The sequence below is a fragment of the Coregonus clupeaformis genome, chromosome 8 (genome assembly GCF_020615455.1).
Source record: "Coregonus clupeaformis isolate EN_2021a chromosome 8, ASM2061545v1, whole genome shotgun sequence".
NCBI classification, from domain to species: domain Eukaryota; kingdom Metazoa; phylum Chordata; class Actinopteri; order Salmoniformes; family Salmonidae; genus Coregonus; species Coregonus clupeaformis.
The window spans coordinates 62946632-62968055 of NC_059199.1; the positions used below are offsets into that span (position 1 = coordinate 62946632).

Sequence of the window (21424 nt, forward strand, 5' to 3'; positions counted from 1 at the left end):
GCTATAACTAGCAAAGCAAATGGCTCTGAGATACAAATAATATTACTACACAGATCATACACGTAGCGTTAGCTAGCTGACCTAACAACAGCAGTCAAGCACCCAAGCTAACTGGCTAACATTGGCTAGCTTGCTAGCTACTTCCAGACACAAATGAGAGAACAGCTCACTGACCATTTTACTCGCCCTATTGAAATGGATACTTGCATAGTGGAGTCTTTTGTTATGACATGTAGCTAGCTAGCTAAACAATTAACCATAATCCCAACTCATGATGTTACTACCCTGCATGAATCTGCAGGTAGCTAACCAACCAGGTTCAATTTTAGCTAGCTAACATTAGGCTATAACTAGCAAAGCAAATGGCTCTGAGATACGAATAATAAGATTATACACGTAACATTAGCTAGCAAGCCAGCCAGCTAACGTTAGCTAGCTAGCTAACAGTACACTTTAACTTTAAATGAAAATGACTTTCTGTGAAAATTAGAAACATGTAATATCTGAAAATGTAGCTAGCTAGACTATCTTACCCGTATACATCATGGATGGACGCTTCTCCCTGTCACAGATGCAATGTTTGCCCGTAGTTTGAAGATGTAATCCGGAGACAGGTGTTTTCTCCATCTCCTTTGATTTCAAAACTCGGTCGAGCAACACTTATGCAGTTCTACTATGCAATATATATATTTTTAAATCCGCGTTAGACAGGATTACCTACACATACTTACCAGTTCAAATAGACAGAAGCGTGCTATATGGCAGACCAATCTGAACTCATTTCTCGGCATGTCCAGCCCACTCATTATCTCAGCCAATCATAGCTAGCGGGAAGGTTGCTGTCTTTATCTGTGGCTAAACCAACTAGGCTCATAATTTAACAATTTAATTCGTACTTAAAGATGGCATACAAGTTTGTTATTAAGGCACATGAAAGTTCACATGTTCCAGAAGGCATTTCTGCCCAAAAACACATTTTGTTTAAAAAAAAAAGTTTACGTTCAAATGGCTCTCCTGTGAAGTACTGACCCGCGACATACGCCTAGTTTCCTGAAACGAGTCACAAATATCAATTAATTTTAATACGACTGTTTAGTCCTTTGTCATTCCATGATACATGTATTATTCCAAGTTTTCCATGATGTTTATTAGCTAGTTGATTTTTCGACCCATCATGTTATAATTATGAAGTTACATTGTAACAATGATTCAGAGAACATGTAGGGTCAAACCTTCATTTTGTAAAGCTTTGAAGCCTATAATGAACAATTTAAGCATGTAATCTGGTTAGTTATTTAACCCTAATTTATCCAGGTTAGTTTAAATCTATTTCACCAGGGAGATCAGATCCAGGCCAAGACAGTGCTAGTAGTGGGAGCTGACTAGTAATGTGTTATTGTAGAGAGCATATCGAGTGAAGCAAAAGCCTTGCTAGGTCTACCTTTTATAAGACATTGGTACAATGGCATTTTAAGAACTACCCCTGTTATATTTGGATTCACATTTATTTTATGTACCTCTTTTTATTTTTTATTTTTTACCTTTATTTAGTTCTCATTTACAACTGCGACCTGGCCAAGATAAAGCAAAGCAGTGCGATAAAAACAACAACACAGAGTTACATATGGGGTAAAACAAAACATAAAGTCAAAAATACCACAGAAAATATATATGCAGTGTATGCAAATGTAGCAAGTTATGGAGGTAAGGCAATAAATAGGCCATAGTGCAAAATAATTACAATTAGTATTAACACTGGAATGATAGCTGTGCAAGAGATTATGTGCAAATTAGCTAAATAAATAACAATATGGGGATGAGGTAGTTGGGTGGGCTAATTTCAGAAGGGCTGTGTACAGGTGCAGTGATCGGTAAGCTGCTCTGACAACTGATGCTTAAAGTTAGTGAGGGAGATAAGAGTCTACCAGCTTCAGAGATTTTTGCAGTTCGTTCCAGTCATTGGCAGCAGAGAACTGGAAGGAATGGCGGCCAAAGGAGGTGTTGGCTTTGGGGATGACCAGTGAGATATACCTGCTGGAGTGCATACTACGGGGGGGGTGTTGCTATGGTGACCAATGAGCTAAGATAAGGCAGAGATTTGCCTAGCAGTGATTTATAGATGGCCTGGAGCCAGTGGGTTTGGCGACGAATATGTAGTGAGGACCAGCCAACAAGAGCGTACAGGTCACAGTGGTGGGTAGTATATGGGGCTTTGGTGACAAAACGGATGGCACTGTGATAGACTACATCCAATTTGATGAGTAGAGTGTTGGAGGCTATTTTGTAAATGACATCGCCGAAGTAAAGGATAGGTAGGATAGTCAGTTTTACGAGGGCATGTTGAGCAGCATGAGTGAAGGAGGCTTTGTTGCGAAATAGGAAGCCGATTCTAGATTTAACTTTGGATTGGAGATGCTTAATGTGAGTCTGGAAGGAGAGTTTACAGTCTAACCAGACACCTAGGTATTTGTAGTTGTCCACATACTCTAGGTCAGACCCGTCGAGAGTAGTGATTCTAGTCGGACGGGCGGGTGCAAGCAGCGTTCGGTTGAAGAGCATGCATTTAGTTTTACTAGTGTTTAAGAGCAGTTGGAGGCTACGGAAGGAGTGTTGTATGGCATTGAAGCTCGTTTGGAGGTTTGTTAACACAGTGTCCAATGAAGGGCCAGATGTATACAAAATGGTGTCGTCTGTGTAGAGGTGGATCTGAGAGTCACCAGCAGCAAGAGCGACATCATTGATATACACAGAGAAAAGAGTCGGCCCAAGAATTGAACCCTGTGGCACCCCCATAGAGACTGCCATAGGTCCAGACAACAGGCCCTCCGATTTGCCACATTGAACTCTATCTGAGAAGTAGTTGGTGAACCAGGCGAGGCAGTCATTTGAGAAACCAAGGCTATTTAGTCTGCCAATAACCTCTGGGTTAAGGTTTGGTAATCGCAGCTCAGTACCTCTGGGTTAAGGTTTGGTAATCGCAGCTCAGTACCTCTGGGTTAAGGTTTGGTAATGGCAGCTCAGAACCTCTGGGTTAAGGTTTGGTAATGGCAGCTCAGAACCTCTGGGTTAAGGTTTGGTAATCGCGGCTCAGTACCTCTGGGTTAAGGTTTGGTAATGGCAGCTCAGTACCTCTGGGTTAAGGTTTGGTAATGGCAGCTCAGAACCTCTAGGTTAAGGTTTGGTAATGGCAGCTCAGTACCTCTGGGTTAAGGTTTGGTAATGGCAGCTCAGAACCTCTGGGTTAAGGTTTGGTAATGGCAGCTCAGAACCTCTGGGTTAAGGTTTGGTAATGGCAGCTCATGGTACACAACATTGCAGTAAAACCAGCTCTATTACAAACTCTATAACAGACTCTGATTGCTCCATAATGGAAGTTCTTCTTTGCCAATTTATTTACAGTCTAGAACTCATCTACAGGTGAATGGAGTTACAGTCTAGAACTCATCTTCAGGTGAATGGAGTTACAGTCTAGAACTAATCTACAGGTGAATGGAGTTACAGTCTAGAACTCATCTACAGGTGAATGGAGTTCAGGACAAGGATCACATATAGGATCACGGAAAGGATCACGTAAAGGAAATTATCACATAAAGGCATGCTTTTCTGCCCTCTCCCTCTGCTACTCTTTCTGACCCCCTCCGCTCTCTCTCTCTCTCTCTCTCTCTCTCTCTCTCTCTCTCTCACTATGTCTGTCTGTCTGTCTGTCCGTATGTCTGTCTGTGTCTTCTCTCTCTCTCTCCCTCTCTCTATCTCTCTCTCTCTCTCTCTCTCTCTCTCTCTCTCTCTCTCCCTCTCTCTCTCTCCCCTTCTCACTAGGCCTATGATGAGAGCTACACAGAGCCAGCGTACGAGTCATACGACAATTACTACAGTCAACCACAGGCGTGAGTCACCAATCTCTCCATCTATTGGCAACAAACCACACACATGCACACACACACTAGCGCACACTCTGGCCTCCTTGCTCTTCACGGTTACACTTACCCTACTTACTAACTGGATTATTGAGTTATGGGGAACGTAGGGACTGAAATAGGCTATATTTCTGAATTCATACGGATGAACTTTCCTACCCCTGTGGTAGGATTATTTTGAGTCTACGTGTTCTTTAATTGGAGAAAGAGATGGGCTGCTGTCTTCAGCTAACTGTGACTAGGTTATCGCTTGGCTAACATCTGTTATTAAAGCTATTCTATTTACATATTAAGTGATTTTATGAATGAAATGTAACTCAAACTCGCTTGGGTTTGCATTTCTAGTTAGCTTGATAAGTTAGTTAGCAACCTACCTGGTTAGCTTGATAAGCTAGTTAGCAACCTACCTGGTTAGCTTGATAAGCTAGTTAGCAACCTACCTGGTTAGCTTGATAAGCTAGTTAGCAACCTACCTGGTTAGCTTGATAAGCTAGTTAGCAACCTACCTGGTTAGCTTGATAAGCTAGTTAGCAACCTACCTGGTTAGCTTGATAAGCTAGTTTGCAACCTACCTGGTTAGCTTGATAAGCTAGTTAGCAACCTACCTGGTTAGCTTGTTTAGCCGGCTAGCTTGGTGTGCTTCTATTTGAAATGTTATTTTCCCCATGTTTTTCCTCTTAGAGAGCCAGAGTACTATGAATATGGACACGGAGAAGCACAGGAGACATATGAACCCTACGGTAAGACATCACTACTCCACTCTCAAGCCAAACCTCTCACCCTTTATGGGTGAGGGAAATCTGTTTTCTGTCTTGATTATTGCTCTCGGCGTGTGCCAACATGTGGTTTGTTTCTGTAGTCGGTAAATTTCACGAATAATGCTGACAACAACAATGTGTTCAATACATCCTTGTTGAAGTGCGCTTGGGAACCAGAAGGAAATTGTGTCAGTTGGAGATGTCTACTTGACGGCCAAGCTCGTTTTGTAATTTCTGTTTTTGTCTATGTCTGTCTGTTCTGTGTGTGTGGTTCACCCCTCTAGCCCAGGACGTCTGGAACGGGGCCCAGAGAGTGGCACCGGGGGGAAAGGTCCCACCTTCCAGAGCGGCTAAGGGCCCTTACCGAGAACACCCCTATAGACAATACTGAACTCACCATGACAACGCCTAGCGACCAACGCTACTACCGTTAACGAGTTGCCCTGACAACCAACCACCAACCTGTCTACCACGGCAACTTTCCCTCTAAGCAACCTTCGAAAAAAGTAATTGTCCGTTTGGTTTTGGTTTGGTATTTTCTACTACGCTGGACTTTTACATACAGAAAATGAGGATCTTGACTGATTGAAGCTGGTTTGATATTTCATTCAGAGCGACCCTAAAGCATTTTTTAGATGGGTTAGAGAAGATAACTGTATTTTAGTTTTAGTTTGGTTTGAAGTTTTAGTTAATCTGTTTTTATCTCTGACCCTATCTCTCCCTTGGCTTTTTTTGCATTGTTGACCGTAACCTTTTTTAAAAAACATTTTGGATTTAAACTCATTTCTAGTGGAGTTAGAGACTGCTTATCCACTTGTTAGCATCTTAAGAAAACCATTTTAATTATTTTGTTAAAAAATACTTTTAAGGGACAGTTGCAGATTCCCATTTAGGCTACATTTCAAAATTCTGTTTTAATATAGCAAAGTAAAAGAAACGTCAACGCTGTTTCAATTATGTAATATAGACCAAACAAAAACTTTAAATCAAGTCAAAGGAAACAGTAAAAACAAACAAATGTTAATGGGATTTGCAGCAGCGATCTATTCATTCTTGATTTATAATTCATATTTGTTTTAAATAGTATTTAATTAAAAGTTGTACATTTAGACTTAGGCAGCAGGGATTATATAATGATATTTTGTCATTGTACATTAGAGTTTTGAAATATAGGCCTAATAACCACTGTTGAGATGGACTGTCCTCACATACTTCATTTGTTTATTAAAGTTGTTCAACAATTTAAGTTAATTTAATTATGGCTCTACAGTCAATTTCTTCTTAGAAGCAGAATATGGTCTTAGATTGGCCTCATGATAAAAGAAAACATCACGTGTCAGAACAGGATCTTATTGGTTGATTCGAGTCTATAAACTGCATGTGAAAAATGACGCAATGAAGGATTGGGACAAAAATCTCCACATGGGTTTTCTCTTTATACAGAGAAGGGATCCTGCAGTTTATTAATCTGATCTCTTGTACATACTTAAAAAAACGTCCAAACTGTACGTATCCACTATTCTGCCACTGGTATATAGTGGCTTGCGAAAGTATTCACCCCCCCCTTGGCATATTTCCTATTTTGTTGCCTTACAACCTGGAATTAAAATGGATTTTTTGGGGGGGTTTGTATCAGTTGATTTACACAACATGCCTACCACTTTGAAGATGCAAAATATTTTTTATTGTGAAACAAACAAGAAATAAGACAAAAAAACAGAAAACTTGAGCGATCTTTTAAGTCATACATTACATTTTAGTCATTTAGCAGACACTCTCATCCAGAGCGACTTACAGTTAGTGAATGCATACATTTTCATACTGGCCCCCCGTGGGAATCGAACCCACAACCCTGGCGTTGCAAACGCCATGCTCTACCAACTGAGCTACAGAGGGCCACATATTCTCAATTGGATTGAGGTCTGGGCTTTGACTAGACCATTCCAATACATTTAAATGTTTCCCTTTAAACCACTCAAGTGTTGCTTTAGCAGTATGCTTAGGGTCATTGTCCTGCTGGAAGGTGAACCTCTGGCCCAGTCTCAAATCTCTGGAAGACTGAAACAGGTTTCCCTCAAGAATTTCCCTGTATTTAGCGCCATCCATCATTCCTTCAATTCTGACCAGTTTCCCAGTCCCTGCCGATGAAAAACATCCCCACAGCATGATGCTGCCGCCACCATGCTTCACTGTGGGGATGGTGTTCTCTGGGTGATGAGAGGTGTTGGGTTTGCGCCAGACAAAGCGTTTTCCTTGATGGCCAGAAAGCTCAATTTTAGTCTCATCTGACCAGAGTACCTTCTTCCATATGTTTGGGGAGTATCCCACATGCCTTTTGGCGAACACCAAATGTGTTTGCTTATTTTTTTCTTCAAGCAATGGCTTTTTTCTTCCGTAAAGCCCAGCTCTGTGGAGTGTACGGCTTAAAGTGGTCCTATGGACAGATACTCCAATCTCCGCTGTGGAGCTTTGCAGCTCCTTCAGGGTTATCTTTGGTCTCTTTGTTGCCTCTCTGATTAATGCCCTCCTTTCCTGGTCCGTGAGTTTTGGTGGGCGGCACTCTCTTGTCAGGTTTGTTGTGGTGCCATATTCTCTCCATTTTTTTATAATGGATTTAATGGTGCTCAGTGGGATGTTAAAAGTTTCTGATATTGTTTTATAACCCAACCCTGATTTGTCCCTGACTTGTTTGGAGAGCTCCTTGTTCTTCATGGTGCCACTGGCTTGGTGGTGCCCCTTGCTTAGTGGTGTTGCAGACTCTGGGGCCTTTCAGAACAGGTGTATATACACTGAATACATGTGACAGATCATGTGACACTTAGATTGCACACAGGTGGACTTTATTTAACCAATTATGTGACTTCTGAAGGTAATTGGTTGCACCAGATCTTATTTAGGGGCTTCATAGCAAAGGGAGTGAATAGATATGCACGCACCACTTATCCGTTACTTATTTTGTAAAATCTTTTGAAACAAGTTATTTTTTTTCATTTCACCACCAATTTTGACTATTTTGTGTGTGTCCATTACATGAAATCCAAATAAAAATCAATTTAAATTACAGGTTGTAATGCAACAAAATAGGAAAAACGGCAAGGGGGGTGAATACTTTTGCAAGGCACTGTATGTACCCTCTACATCAAAATGCATTATGCTCCATGTGTAAGGCTTGCCTAAATAGGTAACTACTACATCTGTCCAAAAGATGTTTTGCAGCAGTTTGTCAATAAAGACTAGTTTGTTTTTCTATGAAACTTCCGTAACTTGGTTTTATTTCTTGAATATTTTTTAAATAACATTTAATAGTTAGAGCTGTTTTTAATTTGTATTTCTCTTCAAAAACACATTTTTTAAATTTAAATGAATTGTATGGTAGTCTGAAGACGTTAACCTAAATGATGTCTTGATTTATTATTTAAAAAGCAGTACGACTTATTCTTTCTCTCTCTTTCTATACTTTTAAAAAGGAGCCCAGAGGTAAGACCTCTAAAATAACCTGGATAGCTTCCTAATGTGTTTAGCGCTCTAAAGCATTGAATGCCTGGGTATGTATAAAGACTTTTTCAATCCATCTTACCTGTGGTCGTAGACGGTAATGAGAAATGCATTGCTAGACTCTTGTTAGTAAAATTTAACTGAACTCCCAACCATTTAAGTCTTAGGTTTCAGGGTTTGACCCGATGTTCATGTCGTGTGTAGAGGCCGACGCGGTGGCTACTTTTAGTAAAGAGAGTAATGGCAGTGCAATGGAGAGGATGGTTTTTAACCGTAATCGCTCCACTATAAAGGTAACCCTAACCCTAAATGTGTCATTTGATAGTGTGTTTATACATTGAATTAAGCTGCTGGTAAATGCGTGCAATTTAGTAAAAGAAGAATTCTAGTCATGACAAATCAAAAGTAAAGAAAAAGTAACTTCCAATATTATTGCAGTTGTAGATTTACTAAAATAACTTGTATGTGTACTAACAAAATATCAATAGCGTTATTAATGCAACTCTTGCTAAAATGAAAATCTGCAAAGTCGAATCTTTATCAATATCTTCTGAACCAGTTGAGGCGCTGCTACTTTTTCTTTGCAATATTTGTGTGTAAACATTGCATATAATGTAACACGTTTTACACATTATGTAGAAAGTAATGGACAAAAGCTTGAGTTGCATGACTACAACTACTCTGTCGATTTTGCATGGTTTTAACTGAACTGTCCACTAGTGTTTTTCTATCGGTTATGGATTTAGTGTGTCTCTTCCCTCAGGTCCAACTGTTAGTCAGTCATGGACCAATCAGAGGGTGGTTTACTGGAGAGATGACCAATCAGAGGTCGGCTTACTGGAGAGATTACCAATCAGAGGTCGTCTTACTGGAGAGATGAGACCTTACGCACCTCAGGTAGGCGTTTGTTTCGCTAAGGGGTTTTGGCAACCTAGTTTGCCAGTGTCCGGTTTCTCGATATCGATGGAACTTAGGCTTACGAGTGTTTTTAACGATGCATCTTTCCTGCAATGGCTGACAGAACGGTCACTAAGTGCGTCGTTGGAGCATGTGTCGATACTGATAGGATCGAAAAGAAAGGGAGCGCTGCTCTCGGATCAGCGTTCTCCATTCAAATCTTTTCCTTAACATTATAGTTATTTCACAATCAGCTCCTAGAGAGATATTACCACCTGCGGCTACAGATATTGAGGTGTAAATATTAACCCTATAACAATGAATAATAAATCACAGATTTAAATCTCATCATCGTGCACACGTTACACATCATGAAATATATTGAGACAAATTTCAGACGGTAGCGAAATAGAACTCAATTGATTGTGGTCCTCTGCAGCTCGATTGGTAGAGCACGGCGCTTGTAACACCAGGGTAGTGGGTTCGATCCCCGGGACCACCCATACGTAAAAATTTATGCACACATGACTGTAAGTCGCTTTGGATAAAAGCGTCTGCTAAATGGCATATTACTGAACATGAAATGTATTTCAAAATGACTCAATTAGGCCTGTAGACTACTGTTTATATTTTAATGCAGTCATCTCGGTTTTTCATTTGAAGCATATATTTTTTATACGTCGCTTGTTTGTATCAATTGCAAAGACATTGGCAACTTTGTATTTGTAGTCAACGTTGTTCTGAAGTTATCGGCGGTCACATGCATAGACATTAAAACCAGAACATAGAGACGGATAAATCGTGTGATTCTATATTTAGCAGAGCTCTTCGGTGCGTCAATCTAAGTAACATAATAAAAAAATCCCCATTAGAATCTGTCAGTTTAAGCTAGAGATATCTGTTTTTTTGCATTGGATGCATCTTAATAGAATACCACTGTATGAGTCATAATACCCATAAAACCTAGCGGTCAAACAGGGAAATGGTTCCGATGGTTTTTCCACCATTAATTTTTCCCATAGGGGATTTTAGAAACACTTAAAATAAGGGCTGTGTTCCGTGTAGGCATACCCTGGCGTGACGTTTTGATAACAGTGTAAATCTCTTTAGGACAAGGTGACTTTAATCAATATATTCGGATCTATTTACTCTCAGATTCGAAAATCTATTTACTCTCAGATTCCCCCCTCCTCCCCCCCAATGGCTTAGACTTTTAAGAAATAAAGTGACGCTTCTAACGACATAGCTGCTCTTTGATCGAGTGGTCTGAGGCAGGCGTTAGATTACGAGTGTTTTCAAGTGTAACATTAATAACAATGGTTTTGGGAAATCATTCTAATGATGAGCACCAACCGTGCTATTTTTTTTGTTTTATCGCATTTTTTGTAACTTATTTTGTACATAATGTTGCTGCTACCATCTCTTATGACCGAAAAGAGCTTCTGGACATCAGAACAGCGATTACTCACCTTGAACTGGACTAATACTTGTTCTTTAATGAGTCGGACGAGAGGGATTTGCTCCAGACAGCCGACAGGGCCCTCATCCCTGTCATTCGCAGTAGAAAGAAAAGGAGATATCGCTGAAGGAGATTGGGGTGCCTGATAAGGAGCCGGTGACGAGTGGCTAATCTAACTTTGCCATCGATACTATTGGCCAACGTACAATCGCTGGATAATAAAGTGGACGAACTAAAAGCACGTATATCCTACCAACGGGACATTAAAAACTGTAATATCTTATGTTTCACCGAGTCGTGGCTAAACGACGACATGGATAACATACAGCTAGCGGGCTATACGCTACATCGGCAGGATAGAACGGCTGACTCCGGTAAGACAAGGGGTGGCGGTCTGTGTATATTTGTAAACAACAGCTGGTGCACAAAATCAAATACTAAGGAAGTCTCGAGGTTTTGCTCTCCTGAGGTAGAGTATCTCATGATAAGCTGTAGACCACACTATCTACCAAGAGAGTTGTCATCTATATTTTTCGTAGCTGTCTATTTACCACCACAAAGACCGATCTCAATGAGCTGTATAAGGCCATAAGCAAACAGGAACACTCATCCAGAGGCAGCGCTCCTAGTGGCCGGGGACTTTAATGCAGGGAAACTTAAATCCGTTTTACCTAATTTCTACCAGCATTGTAAATGTGCAACCAGAGGGAAAAAACTCTTTACTCCACACACAGACCTTTAAACAGGTCAACATTCACAAGGCCGCAGGGCCAGACGGATTACCAGGACGCGTACTCCGAGCATGCGCTGACCAACTGGCAAGTGTCTTCACTGACATTTTCAACCCCTCCCTGACTGAGTCTGTAATACCAACATGTTTCAAACAGACCACCATAGCCCCTGTGCCCAAGAACACTAAGGTAACCAGCCTAAATGACTACCGACCCATAGCACTCACGTCTGTAGCCATGAAGTGCTTTGAAAGGCTGGTCATGGCTCACATCAACACCATTATCCCAGAAACCCTAGACCCACCCAAATTTGCATACCGCCCCAACAGATCCACAGATGACGCAATCTCTATTGCGCTCCACACTGCCCTTTCACACCTGGACAAAAGGAACACCTATGTGAGAATGATATTCATTGACTACAGCTCAGCGTTCAACGCCATATTGCCCTCAAAGCTCATCACCAAGCTAAGGACCCTGGGAATAAACACCTCCCTCTGCAACTGGATCCTGGACTTCCTGACAGGCCGCCCCCAGGTGGTAAGAGTAGGTAACAACACATCTGCCACACTGATCCTCAACACGGGGGCCCCTCAGGGGTGCGTGCTCAGTCCCCAGCTTTACTCCCTGTTCACTCATGACTGCATGGCCAGGCACGACTCCAACACCATCATTAAGATTGCCGATGACACAACAGTGGTAGGCCTGATCACCGACAACGACGAGACAGCCTATAGGGAGGAGGTCAGCGACCTGGCCGTGTGGTGCCAGGACAACAACCTCTCCCTCAACGTGATCAAGACAAAGGAGATGATTGTGGACTACAGGAAAAAGAAGAGAACCGAGCACGCCCCCATTCTCATCGACAGGGCTGGAGCAGGTTGAGATGGAGCAGGTTGAGAGCTTCAAGTTCCTTGGTGTCCACATCACCAACAAACTAACATGGTCCAAGCACACCAAGAAAGTCGTGAAGAGGGCACGACAAAACGTATTCCCCCTCAGGAGACTGAAAAGATTTGGCATGGGTCCTCAGATCCTCAAAAGGTTCTACAGCTGCACCATCGACAGCATCCTGACTGGTTGCATCACTGCCTGGTATGGCAACTGCTCGGCCTACAGAGGGTAGTGCGTACAGCCCAGTACATCACTGGGGCAAAGCTTCCTGCCATCCAGGACCTCTATACCAGGTGGTGTCAGAGGAAGGCCCTACAAATTGTCAAAGACTCCAGCCACCCTAGTCATAGACTGTTCTCTCTGCTACCGCACGGAAAGCGTTACCGGAGCGCCAAGTCTAGGTCCAAGAGGCCTCTAAACAGCTTCTACCCCCAAGCCATGAGACCCCTGAACATCTAATCAAATGCCTACCCAGACTATTTGCATTGACCCCCCCCCCTCCTCTTTTACACTGCTTCTACTCTCTGTTTATTATCTAATCATAGTCACTTTAATAACTCTACCTACATATACACATTACCTCAATTACCTGGACTAACCTGTGCCCCCCCAACACATTGACTCTAATAATAATAATAATAATAATATAATATAACATTTAGCAGACGCTTTTATCCAAAGTGACTTACAGTCATGCGTGCATACATTTTTGTGTATGGGTGGTCCCGGGGATCGAACCCACTACCCTGGCGTTACAAGCGCCATGCTCTACCAGCTGAGCTACAGAGGACCACGTACCAGAGGACCACTCTGTGCCGGTGCCTCCTGTATATAGCCTCGCTATTGTTATTTTACTATTGTTATTTTACTATTGTTGTTGTTATTATATATATATATTTTTTTTGGGGGGGGTATTCTTTCTTAAAACTGCATTGTTGTTTAAGGGCTTGTAAGTAAGCATTTCACTGTTGCATTTTGCGCATGTGACAAATACAATTTGATTTGATTTGATTACACTATTTGATTACACTATTATACATTGGCCAGAACCATATACACTGGCCAGAACCATATACATTGGCCAGAACCATATACATTGGCCAGAACCATATAGACTGGCCAGAACCATATACATTGGCCAGAAGCATATACACTGGCCAGAAGCATATACACTGGCCAGAAGCATATACACTGGCCAGAACCGTATACACTGGCCAGAACCATATACACTGGCCAGAACCATATACACTGGCCAGAACCATATACACTGGCCAGAACCATATAACCATATACACTGGCCAGAAGCATATACACTGGCCAGAACCATATACACTGGCCAGAACCATATACACTGGCCAGAACCATATAACCATATACACTGGCCAGAAGCATATACACTGGCCAGAACCATATACACTGGCCAGAACCATATACACTGGCCAGAACCATATAACCATATACACTGGCGAGAACCTGTAAGTCTCTCTTTTATAAGGCTCTTGTGGAGGTTAGGTTCCAAGCTGTCACAGCCAAGTTAGCATGTTACCATTATACTATCGTTGGGGCTTTTGATACAGATCATAGCAAGCCACCCTGGAGAGGCAAGGATCATGCTGCACTGATAACAAGGCTTGATATGCGTCCCACCCTTTTCCCTATATAATGCAGTATAAAGGGAAAACGGGGCCATTTGGGACGCAGGCCTACTTTGACATAGACTCTTCCCCCAATAGTTGTTCTCCAGGAGCCAGTCCCAGTCAGTGAGGATGCTCATTTGGTGTCAGCCATTACCTAGGGGACATGACTAATGAGAATGTACAGATTCCAGAGTTGTGAGGTTGTGACACGAAAGTAACCATGGAGCCCTGGGGGGTTGTGACAGGTCAGTAACCATGGAGCCCTGGGGGGTTGTGACAGGTCAGTAACCATGGAGCCCTGGGGGTTTGTGACAGGTCAGTAACCATGGAGCCCTGGGGTGGTTGTGACAGGTCAGTAACCATGGAGCCCTGGGGGGGTTGTGACAGGTCAGTAACCATGGAGCCCTGGGGAGTTGTGACAGGTCAGTAACCATGGAGCCCTGGGGTGGTTGTGACAGGTCAGTAACCATGGAGCCCTGGGGGGTTGTGACAGGTCAGTAACCATGGAGCCCTGGGGTGGTTGTGACAGGTCAGTAACCATGGAGCCCTGGGGGGTTGTGACAGGTCAGTAACCATGGAGCCCTGGGGGGTTGTGACAGGTCAGTAACCATGGAGCCCTGGGGGTTTGTGACAGGTCAGTAACCATGGAGCCCTGGGGTGGTTGTGACAGGTCAGTAACCATGGAGCCCTGGGGGGTTGTGACAGGTCAGTAACCATGGAGCCCTGGGGGGTTGTGACAGGACAGTAACCATGGAGCCCTGGGGGGTTGTGACAGGTCAGTAACCATGGAGCCCTGGGGGGTTGTGACAGGTCAGTAACCATGGAGCCCTTGAGGGTTGTGAAATGGAACCTGCAGGAAGGGAAGGAAACATCTGCTAGTTCAAAAAATGACAAGTGATGATAACATCAGAACTATGTTGAGAAGCTAGTTTTTCTTAACTGGGGTTGGTGATTTAAATTATCTGTACTTCAGCTTCATATGGCTGTTGTTAAAGTAGGGAAGGAGTGACCAACCATCCTCCTGGAGAGATAAAGGCTTTCCTTCCAGCCCTGATCCAATGCTCATTTATTTAGCTAATAGTCTAATACTTGAGTGGAGGGAATGTTGAAAATATACAATTAGATTGGTTCTGGTTCTCATTCTGCAAAGCATATTGAATATATCAATGTAGATTGGATCTTGTTCTCCTACCTCAAAACGTGTTGGATATATAAATGTACATTGGTTCTCGTAAGAATGAATGCTAACATGATTGTTTGGTTGTGTTCTCTGTGTTCCCCTCTGCAGTGAGGTGGTGCAGGAGCAGCAGGGTTCTACATGACAGAGCTCTGGATCTCCATCAGGCTCCACAGTGAAGGACTGACCCAGTAGAGGGCACCAATACTGGGGGAGAGCAGTCCTGAAGGAGGGCAGGCTGCCAAGAGGACCAGAGAGCAGATGTAGCCTACAGGGGAGAGAGAAGAGGAGGAGTGATTCTAGCTACAGGCTAGCCAAACTGTGAGGCTCTGGATCAGCATCTGAATGAGGGGAGAAGATTCTGGAATGTGGATTATGACACTAACTGTGAAGCTATGACGCTAACTGTGAAGCTATGACGCTAACTGTGAAGCTATGACGCTAACTGTGAAGCTATGACACTAACTGTGAAGCTATGACGCTAACTGTGAAGCTATGACGCTAACTGTGAAGCTATGACGCTAACTGTGAAGCTATGACGCTAACTGTGAAGCTATGACACTAACTGTGAAGCTATGATGCTAACTGTGAAGCTATGACGCTAACTGTGAAGCTATGACACTAACTGTGAAGCTATGACGCTAACTGTGAAGCTATGACGCTAACTGTGAAGCTATGACGCTAACTGTGAAGCTATGACGCTAACTGTGAAGCTATGACGCTAACTGTGAAGCTATGACCCTAACTGTGAAGCTATGCTTGTGATGTCTGTATGTTTTACTGTGGAGTTTTGATACTGTACTGCTTATTCACTGCTAGCACCTTTGATACTGAGCACTTTTATATTGGTTTCTAATGTGAACAGTTTCCAAGACACGTTACAGTTTCTAGGAAGTGAAACTTCATTGTTATGGAAATGTGCTATGAAAATGACCATCCAGGCTGTAACCAGCTGTGAAATTGGTTTTAATTTCCCTTTAATTGCTTGTCTTATCCTTTCTTTGAGATTGAATCTGTATCTGTTCTGCTCGAGTCCTCTGCTGCTCGTCACGTCGTTCACACACTGAATATCACACACACACACACACACACACACACACACACACACACACACACACACACACACACACACACACACACACACACACACACGCTCCTGCCTCTCCTATTCCCCCTGAAACCCTCCTCCCCCTTCTGCTCCCCCCTCCTGCCTCTCCTACTTCCCCCTCCTAACTCTCCTACTCCCCCCCTCCTGCCTCTCTGCTCCCCCCTCCTACCTCTCCTACTCCCCCCTCCTACCTCTCCTAACCCACCCTCCTACCTCTCCTACTCCCCCTCCTACCTCTCCTACTCCCCCTCCTACCTCTCCTTCTCCCCCTCCTACCTCTCCTACTCCCCCCTCCTACCCCTCTGCTCCTACCTCTCCTACTCCCCCCTCCTACCTCTCCTACTCCCCCCTCCTACCCCTCTGCTCCTACCTCTCCTACTCCCCCCTCCTACCCCTCTGCTCCTACCTCTCCTACTCCCCCCCTCCTACCCCTCTGCTCCTACCTCTCCTACTCCCCCCTCCTACCTCTCCTTCTCCCCCCTCCTACCTCTCCTACTCCCCCTCCTACCCCTCTGCTCCTACCTCTCCTTCTCCCCCCCTCCTACCTCTCCTACTCCCCCCCTCCTACCCCTCTGCTCCTACCTCTCCTACTCCCCCCCTCCTACCCCTCTGCTCCTACCTCTCCTACTCCCCCCTCCTACCTCTCCTACTCCCCCTCCTACCTCTCTGCCCCCCTACTCCCCCCTGACACTCTCCTGCCTCTCCTACTCCCCCACGACTCCCTCCTTACCTTCTGTATTTCCACCTGCTCCTCCTGTCTCACACACACATACACGTACGACAGACAAACCCTGGCATAACCCAGCCTATGTTGCCTTGAGGATATGAAATGCTAATATTAAATGCATTTGCATGTGCTTGCATGTACTTTCCCCTCAAATGTGCAAAGCTTTTGCAACAAATGTTGGCTTGCTCACCTCAGTTCAACTTCCAAGTATGATAATGCTGTGAGATCTGGCTTTGAGGGAAGCGTGTGTGTGAGGGAGATGGAGAGAAATTGCCAGCATTTGCTCCCTACCTCTCCTACACTCCCCCTCCCCCGACCCCCTCCTGCGTCACCTGCTCCCCCCTGACTCCCTCCTGTCTCTCCTACTCCCCCCTGACTCCCTCCCCCCCTCCTGTCTCTCCTACTCCCCCCTGACTCCCTCCCTGCCTCCTGTCTTTCCTACTCCCCCCTGACTCCCTCCCTGCCTCCTGTCTTTCCTACTCCCCCTTGACTCCCTCCATGTCTCCTGTCTCTCCTACTCCCCCCTGACTCCCTCCCTGCCTCCTGTCTCTCCTACTCCCCCTGACTCCCTCCCTGCCTCCTGTCTCTCCTACTCCCCCCTGACTCCCTCCCCCCTCCTGTCTCTCCTACTCCCCCCTGACTCCCTCCCTGCCTCCTGTCTCTCCTACTCCCCCTGACTCCCTCCCTGCCTCCTGTCTCTCCTACTCCCCCTGACTCCCTCCCCCTCCTGTCTCTCCTACTCCCCCTCCTACCTCTCCTACTCCCCCCTCCTCCCTCTCCTACTCCCCCCTCCTCCCTCTCCTACTCCCCCCTCCTACCTCTCCTACTCCCCCCTCCTACCTCTCCTACTCCCTCCCCCCTGACTCCCTCCCTGCCTCCTGTCTCTCCTACTCCCCCCTGACTCTCCTTCTTATTCTATTACTTCATTCAGTCAGTTCTACCAATAACTATTAATGTCCTTTTATAAATTCCCTGGAGTAGTGTGTGTGTGTCTGTGTGTGTGTCTGTGTGTCTGTGTGTGTGTCTGTGTGTGTCTGTACGTGTGTCTGTGTGTGTCTGTGTGTGTGTCTGTGTGTGTCTGTGTGTGTGTGTGTATTAGTTCTAACAATGTCAGTACGGTAACCGTGCGTAACTGTATTAAACAAAGTTCACTCTCTGTCCTCACTGTGAGGCTTAATCAGCGTCCCGACTGGCATCCTATTCCCTTTATAGTGTACTACTTCTGACCAGGGCACATAGGGCCATAAGCTGTGCACTGTATAGGGAATAGGCTGCTAGTTGGTATGCAGCTGTCCTCTGCGTCTCCGGTTAACAATTTGAAGACAGGAGGAAAAGAGGAGGGGGGGGGGGCTCATCAGACAATCACTAATGTTTTCTAGCAGCCAGATGTATTGATTTTAATTTGGACATTTTCTGTGGGATGAATTGCATAGATTTAAGCATTATGTGAAGCCCAAATGCAAAACAGAAGCTTCTGAAGAGATGTAAACTGTGCTGACAGAATATGAATTTCAGTGTCTGATACAATTTTTAGGCATTTTCATAAAGATTTAATGTTTTGTAACAAATATATTAAAATGACTGCTTTTGATACAAGCTACAGTTGTGCCTCTTGTCTTTTTCCTGTGAGTTCTGGCTGCAAGGGGAGCGTTGTCTAACGTCTTCTCACCCCCCTGGTTGTCAGCTGGTAGCAGCACCATGTTTTCACACTTGCACTGGTGGTGGTGGTGATGATGATGGGAAGGGGTCTGGAACTGGAGATGTCTGCGTGAGGAGAGAGAGAGAGAGAGAGAGAGAGAGAGAGAGTGAGACAGGTGGGAATGGGTGAAAGACAGGAAATCATCCCCACCGTCAGACGGGGGTGGATGTGTTAAAGTCTGTACCTGTTGCCAGGCCAACAAGCTCTCACTGTCACTGCAGAATTAGACATTCATCCACGTTTCTCCGAACGTCACGTTTCGAAGTTGCTCCAAACATCAAATTTATAAAAGTAAGGTTGAAGGTTTTTGGATAGGGTTGGTTAAAACATTAAAGAGCCACTTGAACACGCTGATTGGCACGTGTGTTTTTCTGTTGCCAATTAGAAAAACAAGATTTCAGTCTTGGAGGTGTGTTTCCTGACCGATTCCGCGTTTGGTTAATGATGTTTGTCCCCCATGAGACACTGTAGACGCGGAAGCCTATTTCACTTCCTCAAAATCCCCAGGATGAATCTAAGAAATCCGTAATTAATTTGGTCATTTTTTGCCAAGCATGTGTTAGTTGCGCAATCTAACATCTAACTAAGGTGTTTGGTACAGTATTTTTCAAGTAACAAAATGTGTGACTTGTTGTCTTATGTAAACAGTTGGAGCTAAGCAAAGCTAAGCTAAGCCAATGTCTGTGTCACTGTCTAATATATTGGATAGAGAGCAATCATTTTTCAAGTCATTTTTCCAACAATTAAAGTGATGATGGACTGTTGTTTCTCTTTGCTTATTTGAGCTGTTCTTGCCATAATAGAGTTGAAGTCGGAGGTTTACATACACTTAGGTTGGAGTCTTTAAAACTTGTTTTTCAACCACTCCACAAATGTCTTGTTAACAAACTATAGTTTTGACAAGTCGGTTAGGACATCTACTTTCTGAATGACACAAGTCATTTTTCCAGCAATTGTTTACAGACAGGTTATTTCACTTATAATTCACTGTATCACAATTCCAGTGGGTCAGAAGTTTACATACACTAAGTTGACGGTGCCTTTAAACAGCTTGAAAAATTCTAGAAAATGATGTCATGGCTTTAGAAGCTTCTGATAGGCTAATTGACATCATTTGAGTCAATTGGAGGTGTACCTGTGGATGTATTTCAAGGCCTACCTTCAAACTCAGTGCCTCTTTGCTTGACATCATGGGAAAATCAAAAGAAATCAGCCAAGACCTTAGAAAATGTTTGCTGTAGGAGGGACTGGTGCACTTCACAAAATAGATGGCATCATGAAGAAGAAAAATTAGTTACACCAGCTCTGTCAGGAGGAATGGTCCAGAATTCACCCAACTTATTGTGGGAAGCTTGTGGAAGGCTACCTGAAACATTTGACCCAAGTTAAACAATTTAAAGGCAATGCTACCAAATACCCTTCCCTAAATGGAGTAAACTAGTGAACAACAACGCTAAGGCCTCTACTTCCAGCTTATACATACTATATATATTTTATGGACACAGTCAATTTTACAATAACTATTTTTTGTTTGTTTTTACTCCTGAACTTCCTCTAGCCTCAACCTCTCCGATCATTTTCATGATGTCCATCCGGTTTGCTTCTATATGCCATATCTTTCTAACTGTGCTCTTTCACAAAAGCTCTCAACCATATACTTATTATGGACACAGTATGCTTTACATTAGTTATCTTGTTGTTATTAGTTGTTATTAGTTGTTATTAGTCCCATCCTTCAACTCCATTCAACACCCCCCATCTATCTCTTAACACCATCCACATCAGATTTTATTTGCCATATATTTTTCAACTGTACTGTGATGTTTCACAAAAGATCTGAACTCTTCTATTCTCTTTTGTTTCTACAGATTGTAAATTGAAAATAAACATCTTTGCTAAAAGTATTATTATATTATTGATCGATTGACTATGACTTTTCAGATCACCCAGTAGTGCTATCTGCAGGGTCAGCTCCATGCAAATATTGCAATCCTTTAGCCATTCCTGGACCTGTGACCAAACACAATCTACAAATGGACAGTACCAAAACAAATGATCTAATGATTCTGTCTCTTCGCAGCAAAATCTGCAGAGCTGGGAAGATTGTATCCCCCATATAAATAACATTCTATTGGTAGCAAGAATTTTGTATAATAATTTAAATTTTAAAATTTAAAATGTTGAATCCGGTATCGTTTTGTGTATCAGTTCATAAACACTATGCCATGGAATCGGTATGTCAAAAAACTCTTCCCAACTATTTTGCAATCTATATCGGACGGCTGTCAATCCTTTGGTCCTTAAATGAAACTGGTATACTTTATTTATTTATCACAGTTTTCCTTAACCAATTATGTTATTTAATGCAGGGCCAACAGACAAGTTCCTTACTTCCCCCCCCTTCCATTTTTGCAGTAATGTTTCAATTATTTGGTTGTAATTTTGGGTAGAGCAGACATTTCCATATGTTTTTGTTAGCTGCATGTGCGACATAACTCCACCAGTCCTACCGATGATATCATTTACGAAGATTATACCTTTTTTTATTTTTTCTTCAAAATATAATGTTTTTTTTAAATCAATTGGTATATTTGAGTTTAACCACAATATTTTTTGCATTATTTGTTCTGTCGTTTCTGGAGGATTAAATTGAAATTGAAACCAACTTTCTATGGCTTGTTTTAGAAATAGTGATATTTGGGAGATTATTCATTTTCAAATAACTGAAAGTGAGAGGTTGTACCGGTAATCTGAATAAAGGGAAAAAGGCCATTCTTGAACATAGGGTGAGACAATCTTACTAATTTGCTAGAGAACCAGTTCGGATTTAAGTATAACTTTTGTATGACTGAAGCTTTTAGTGATAGGTCTAATGCTTTAATATTTATTAATTTCTGTCCTCCGAATACATATTCATTGTATAAATAG

General features: G+C 43.2%; 1 protein-coding gene across 2 annotated transcripts in view; it reads left to right on the plus strand.

Annotated features, from left to right (window-relative positions):
• The window catches only part of LOC121555835 (KH domain-containing, RNA-binding, signal transduction-associated protein 1), a 33045-nt gene extending 16898 nt beyond the window's left edge, over positions 1-16147 (plus strand). Inside the window, exons 7-11 of one of the 2 annotated variants that reach the window (XR_005998007.2) lie at positions 3817-3884; positions 4596-4654; positions 4957-5178; positions 8931-9064; positions 15074-16147. Coding sequence is in view for 1 of the 2 variants with exons in the window: in XM_041869680.2 (XP_041725614.2) it covers positions 3817-3884; positions 4596-4654; positions 4957-5063 (234 nt within the window). In the remaining variant the exon portion in view is untranslated. Of the gene's footprint in view, positions 1-3816; positions 3885-4595; positions 4655-4956; positions 5929-8930; positions 9065-15073 lie in introns of those variants that run through there. The other variant, XM_041869680.2, reaches the window with a different exon arrangement.
• Positions 16148-21424: the final 5277 nt, after the last annotated feature.